Source organism: Poecilia formosa, unplaced genomic scaffold (assembly GCF_000485575.1).
Source record: "Poecilia formosa unplaced genomic scaffold, Poecilia_formosa-5.1.2 Scaffold623, whole genome shotgun sequence".
NCBI lineage: Eukaryota > Metazoa > Chordata > Actinopteri > Cyprinodontiformes > Poeciliidae > Poecilia > Poecilia formosa.
The window spans coordinates 241,235-247,699 of NW_006800562.1; the positions used below are offsets into that span (position 1 = coordinate 241,235).

Consider the following 6,465-nt stretch of genomic DNA (forward strand, 5'->3'; position numbering starts at 1 on the left):
GTTGGATTTACTTTTGTTTTGATCACTTTCAAGTTTTTTGAGTTTTTTGAATTTAAGTTTGGGGACAAATGGTCACTACAGTATCAATACAGTTTTGCTGTGGGTCGAAACGCTTCATGACGCCTCATCTACCATCACTACCTTTAACTATGTGTGTCCATTGAATGTAAGTAATACTGTTGGTGTTTTAGTTCGGTTTCTTAAATGCATTTGTTTGTGGAATATTGTGGTCGTTTGGTAAGGTTTACTCGTATTGTGAAGAGCTGAAAGCTAGTCGTTTAGCGTTGTTATTGGGCTCAGTTTCAGGTGTTATCTGTGTTTATCATTTCCAAGTGAGGTACTTTGTTTTTCTTGCATATTTTATTGTGTGCCACTGTTATCAGCAGGTTGATTAATATTTATGTGTAATTATTATTTACATTCTCATAGTCAGATATTAACCAGCTGCTAGTTTATAATAATCTTTAAGCAAGCTTATTCCCTGTGTGGACAATTTGGTGTTATTTGTGAAAGTATTTACAGGCAAGTACTTATAATTTGTATTTGTTTATCTATCAGAAAACGACACACCCATACCACCACACATGCCCTTCTTTGTGGGTATGGAGGAATCTCAAGATTTAATTAATTAAAGACAAGTAAAGTTCAATTCTGGACTCGGACGTTCTCTCATTTCACTAACTCACCTAGACATATATACCAGCTGTGCTAACCCGACACCCTGGAGTGATTGTTAATTCATAAACAAACCAGCTTCAGTCTTCATTACAGTTCCACAAATCTAAGAAAATTCTATTTAGGAAATATATTATATATAAATGTACAAAAATAAATTCAACATCAAGATAAAAGGGGAAAATATTTATTGTTTCCAAAATGTCATGTTTAAAATGTCAAATTCAATCAATGTCAAAATTAACAAAACAGAAAATCTTGTGGGAAGTGTGGGAACCGACATTTCATTACCGGTTACGTCTTAGGATCCAAACCAATAAAACCAATACCAAAAACCAATAATCTCTAAACTTAAATTGTGTATGGGGAGGTTATTAGTGCAGGGCATGTTACTTTAGTGATTTTGTCTTGCTTAAATATGGTTAAAGTTGTGATATATATTTTTTCAAGATCAAAGGACCCAGCTTAGCTGCTAATTTTGCTTTTTGCTATAACCCGATGTTAACGCAATTACCCATAGCAATTTATACATGTGACATTTTTACAAAATCCAGCAATAAACTATTTGAACCTTTAGATATTCCTGTCTTCAGTTTCACATTTAGGTATATCCGGAGGACAACTGGGATCTTTAACCCATCAGGAAGCTGCAGAGACAAAAATGATTTTTACCATATTTAGAAATGCTTCACTCATTCAATTGCATTGTTGCAGGGATGTCTACCTGTATGGGTATCCATGGTACTTTGCTCTGAAAATGGACAGCAGCCAGCTGAAGCACAGCATCACGAGACATATACCTGCCACGCACATAACTGAAATACACATAATTTCATACTCTTGTACATTTGATGGACAGACTCTTCAATAACTAATATCTTAAAAAATCCTGAACTAATCTATAGTTCCCTTAATGTACTGCTGTCAAGTGAGTCAACACTTCTAAATACATGGCAATGTTTGCAGACGTTAGTCCCGTATTAAAGATGACCTTCACACATTCATGGTGTATTACGATAATAAACCATTAGACTATCTGAGGAAAGCAGAATCTACAGTCAGAGGCCTCTTCAGATTTGCTGTAATACAAGAGGTTTATCATTTGAATTAATGAGTTGCAAAAACATTTAATTTCCCTTGGGGATCAATAAAGTATTTTTGATTTTGAATTTGCTCTCAGATACGTTTACAATAAAGACAGATCTATTTAGAAATAGATTCAAAGTACCTCATAATGCTCATCTTCAATGTGTGTATGTAATTTTCAGAAATGTATTTGCTTATTTGTGATAAGCAACAACTCTTTTTGAATTATGTTAAAAGATCACCTATACTATAACTAGAATAAATATATAATAATAAAAACAATTGTACAGTAGATTATTGGAAAAATACCAAGTCAAAGTATTTCATATTCATCTTGGTTCTCCAATATGCTTTTGTCTCATTTTCAGGAACTTATTTTTTACCAAATCTTAAGGTCACAACAAACTTTAATAACATGATGTCCAAGGTTTACATATATAAAAGCCAGAACAAATATTTAATAAAATTACTCTACAGTTTTGGAGATAGAACCAGAACTAGGTGATTTTTGCAGAGTACAATAATCATCTAGATTATGCTAATTTTGTTGCTAATCTTACTTCCTGTTTTAACATGAGCAAGTGGTACCATATGGATATTGAATAAGAGGAGTCTTATGATTGAACCTTAGGGTCTATAACTGTTGTCATGAAGTGTAATTCGGTAAATAATGACACTTTTAATGCAAAGCTGCTTTAAAAGTTGCATTAAAAGTCCATTAAAAATGCCAACTTTGCATGATTTTGTAAATAATGACAATTTAATGCAAAGTTAGACTTTTAATGGACTTTCAATTCAACTTTTAGAGCAACATTTACTGAATGACACTTCATGACAACAATCATAGACATTCATAAAGACTCCTACTTGTTCATGACAGACAGTTGCGACAGGCTGATTACAATCAATTACAACCACACATTCACAGAATGGTCAAATTATCGTATAAATGGTCTTTTTTGGGATTGATTGTACATCGTACAGAGGGCAAAATTATCATAAAAATACAATAATTATCGTACACCTGGCAACATTGAACCAGACTGTAAGATATCAAAGCGGTTGGTTCTTATTAGGAAGTTATTGCTGGGTTGCAGAAACATGACCTGGATGATGCACAAAATTCAGATGAGGGTCAGGAAGTGGATTTTTCTGGTTCAAAGCAAAGCAAAATGGACCACAGCAAGTAGACTAACGCCCTAAATAGGCTGGGACAGATGAAGAATCTTGAAAAAATACGGGTATATTTAGGATATGGTCCACATTGTCTCGGTACAAACAACTTGTCATATAATCTTGAAGATTTACTCAGCGTCAAGACGATTGACATAACTAACTATCTGGTGCTACAGACCTCAAATTATATGACCAGCCAGATGAAAGCTTTCAAAAGCTTGGAAGCATACAATTATTTTTTTCAGGTTGGAAAATGGTTGACCCAACTTAACTGAGTGCACTCTCAGAAGGTGAGTAGTGAGTTGTGCTATTTTAAGTAATTAGTGCTATTGCTAATGAAAACGACAAGCTAACCTATTTTATTTCTATGTGCTTGGATCTACTTGTAAATAATTTATTTAGCTTCTGTAAACCCAAATTCATACTGGAGTTGTATGTTAATGTGTCAAACTAATGTGATAATGTGTTAATGTGATAAACTTCACACATAAATGTGTGAGAGAGCACTAACGTCAGATAACTTGACCGTGTGTTACCAAGTGTTTGCTCACTTGACTGCAGTCTTAATGTCAAGCTAAACCTAAAGATAAACATAAAAAAATAGGGACACACACTAGAAATGATCAAGCAAGGCAAACAAAGGCAAAACGACAGATAATGGATTGAAAAACAAAAACAAAAAAATCAACTACAGGATATGGGATGAGAATTAACAACTGTGTACTGATTCTCAATTCCACGTTTATGCTTTTTTGACAGTACTGGTAACTGAGTGACTGGCATTGGCAAATAAAGGAAACTATTTATTCGTGCTAGCATTGGAGAGGCTAGTAACTAGCATGTTCAAGCTGGCCACCCAATGGACTGCCGAATCCCTCTATTGTCTGTACACCTCAGACTTCTGCTATAACTGAAACATGTCATATTCAGAAGTACACTGATGACACTGCCATCATGCCATGATGCCATCATGAAGTGCATCAAGGACAGCGAAGAGGAGTACAGGAGCCTGGTGAGGGACTTTGTTGTCTGGTGTCATAGAAACGGCCTACATCTAAACACTTCCAAGACAAAGGAACTGGTCATTGACTTCAGGAGGGACAGAGGCAGTTCACGACCAGTTCTGATAGGAGGGGAGGAGGTGGAAGTTGTGCAGACCTATAAATATCTTGGCCTGTGGCTGGACCAAGCAACACCAAGCAGCTTTATAAAAAGGCTCAGACCAGGATGTACTACCTGAGGAGGATGAGATCCTTTAACATCTGTGGAAGCTGCTGGGGTTGTTTTACCAGTCTGTTGTCGACAGCGTCCTGTTATACGCTGTGGTTTACAGGGGTGGAAGCATCTCTAAGGCAGACCTTTCCAAGCTGGAGAAGCAAATCAGGAGGGCTGGCTCAGTGGTTGGCACAAGGCTCAACTCTCTGGCAACAGTGGCAGAGAGGAGAACACTACAGAAACTCAAGGCTATTATGGACAACACCAGCCACCCTGTGCACACTGTCATCAGCAGCCAGGAAAGCAGATACAGTGGGAGACTGCTTCTTCCAAAGTACAGGACCAACAGACTAAGGAACTCCTCTGTCCCTCGTGCAATAAAACTCTTTAACTCCTCACTGGAGGCTGGAAGGAGGGCTAACAGGAGTACAATAGAAACAGAGGAACTATACAATCAGGCTAAATGTTAATGTTAGAAAACAAAATTGTTTAAGGATTTGATATATTGGTGCTGTGTGGGAGACTGAACTACAATTTCCCTGAGGGTAAATCCCAAAAGGATGAATAAGGTGTCTGTCTGTCTGTCTGTCTGCACATATCGGCAGGCATTACCAGCGGATGGTCTGTTAATAGCTTGCATCCTATTTAAACCAACAGCTATTGAGCTGTTCAAATATTAAATGTCAAATATCAACAAAAAAGACCATTCTCCACTTTTCGTACAATTTTCATAGATAATTGTGGAAATCCATCCTTTCAACAATTTTGAATCTTACATACAGTGTAGTACGTAGTCGTTAGCCTTTCCAATGCAAATGCCAGCCTATTTGTTCAAATGGACAGCAGAATGTGTAGGCAGTTCAGTAGTAACCTGTCCAGGCTTGCCAGTCACTAACCTCTCCAAAGGTAACGCAAGTGGGCAGCCACCTGCTCATTTGCCAGCACTGACCACAGAGTTACAGGTTCCAGGCAATTGCAAAGGATATAGCTTCCAGTAAAAAGGACGTAGCAAACTCTGGGTGCACAACAGTCTTAATTTTGGCCCCAATACAGCACCAAATTTTTCCATTGAATTTGAGTACTATCTATAAGACAGAACTGCTTTGAGTTGAAACCAACTCAGAGCATATTAAAAATATTGTTAGACATGAAGACTATGAAACCTTTATACACGGAACTATATTGTGTGTTGCAAAGATGATTAAATTAATGGCATGTACATACTCTTCCTCTTTCCAGTGTCAATGTCCGAAGTGGCAGCCTCACATAGCAGAATTATCCCGGCCGTAACTGCTCCATCTTACAGTGAGGTCAAGGCTAAAACAAGCTTGATTTAGGTTTGCACAGAACTCATCATCTTACAAAGCTGGAGAAAGGCTTGAAAGTATTTTCTAAATTTGCTGAATATGCAGGAATATACAGGATGTCATGTCCTACGTGCTTTTAGGCATTTATTTTGTGATTCCAACTGCCTCCCTTTGGAGGAAAACATCTATACTTCTGTTTTTAGATTACCAACCAGCTCATTCTGATTTTCCCCCAGCTTCCCTTCTTCAACGCCTCTCAGCCTGTCTTTATTATCCTTGCTTTATCACTTATACATATGATTTTAATACATCATGCTTCAGTCAAAAACCCATTTTGCTTCTGCATGTTGATGTTCCCACTAAATCCTTAATATACCCAATTTGGGTTGTCTTGGCCCTTTTATCACAGCCTGTGGGATTTTCCCTGACTGGGAACGAGAATACAACCTGTTGAATGTGACAGGTAGCCAATCAGAAAGCGCGGTGACGTAAGAACAGAGGGGAATCCCAAACAGCTGACATATCGCGCAAAAGAGAGTCTGGTGGATATCGGAGATGATATGTGGAAATGTTTATTATTACATGTAAAGGTCATTATTATATATGTTTATGTTTATTCAGTTAAAAATGTTAACTATGAAAAAACAGTCACCTCCAAATCATAGTGCAGCAAATAGAGCGGCTGCTCCCGTCGTCTTTTATCACCGCTTTTTCTTTTTGTTTCTTTTATCTCTTAAAATGACTCCACAAACTGTCACTATTGCTTCTACATCATCATCCGTGTTTGGTTATTCTAAATTCCCGTATGCTATGTTGGGGGTTTTGTGGATTTTCTTCTGGAATCGCGATGTTTGTGACTGGAATCGGTTCATGTGGTGTGTTGCTCCTGCCTTGTGGCTGAACACGAACCGATCGAACCTGTTGTACTTTTATCAGCTCTGTGGTCACAGAGGTTTGGAGAATCGGCCGACAATCCTTAAATCTTGCCGTCTAAACCAGACTTAAG

The 6,465-nt window shown here is 37.5% G+C and overlaps 1 protein-coding gene across 2 annotated transcripts in view; it reads right to left on the reverse strand.

Moving 5' to 3' along the window:
• Window positions 1-967: 967 nt before the first annotated feature.
• The window catches only part of LOC103130314 (magnesium transporter protein 1), a 20,019-nt gene continuing 14,521 nt past the window's right edge, over window positions 968-6,465 (reverse strand). For both annotated transcript variants that reach the window (XM_007541676.2, XM_016665810.1), the window contains exons 8-10: window positions 5,377-5,451; window positions 1,400-1,490; window positions 968-1,322 (exon numbers count right to left, since the gene is read on the reverse strand). In XM_007541676.2, the coding sequence (XP_007541738.1) occupies window positions 1,307-1,322; window positions 1,400-1,490; window positions 5,377-5,451 (182 nt within the window). In that variant the 3' untranslated portion in view covers window positions 968-1,306. The remainder of the gene's footprint in view (window positions 1,323-1,399; window positions 1,491-5,376; window positions 5,452-6,465) is intronic.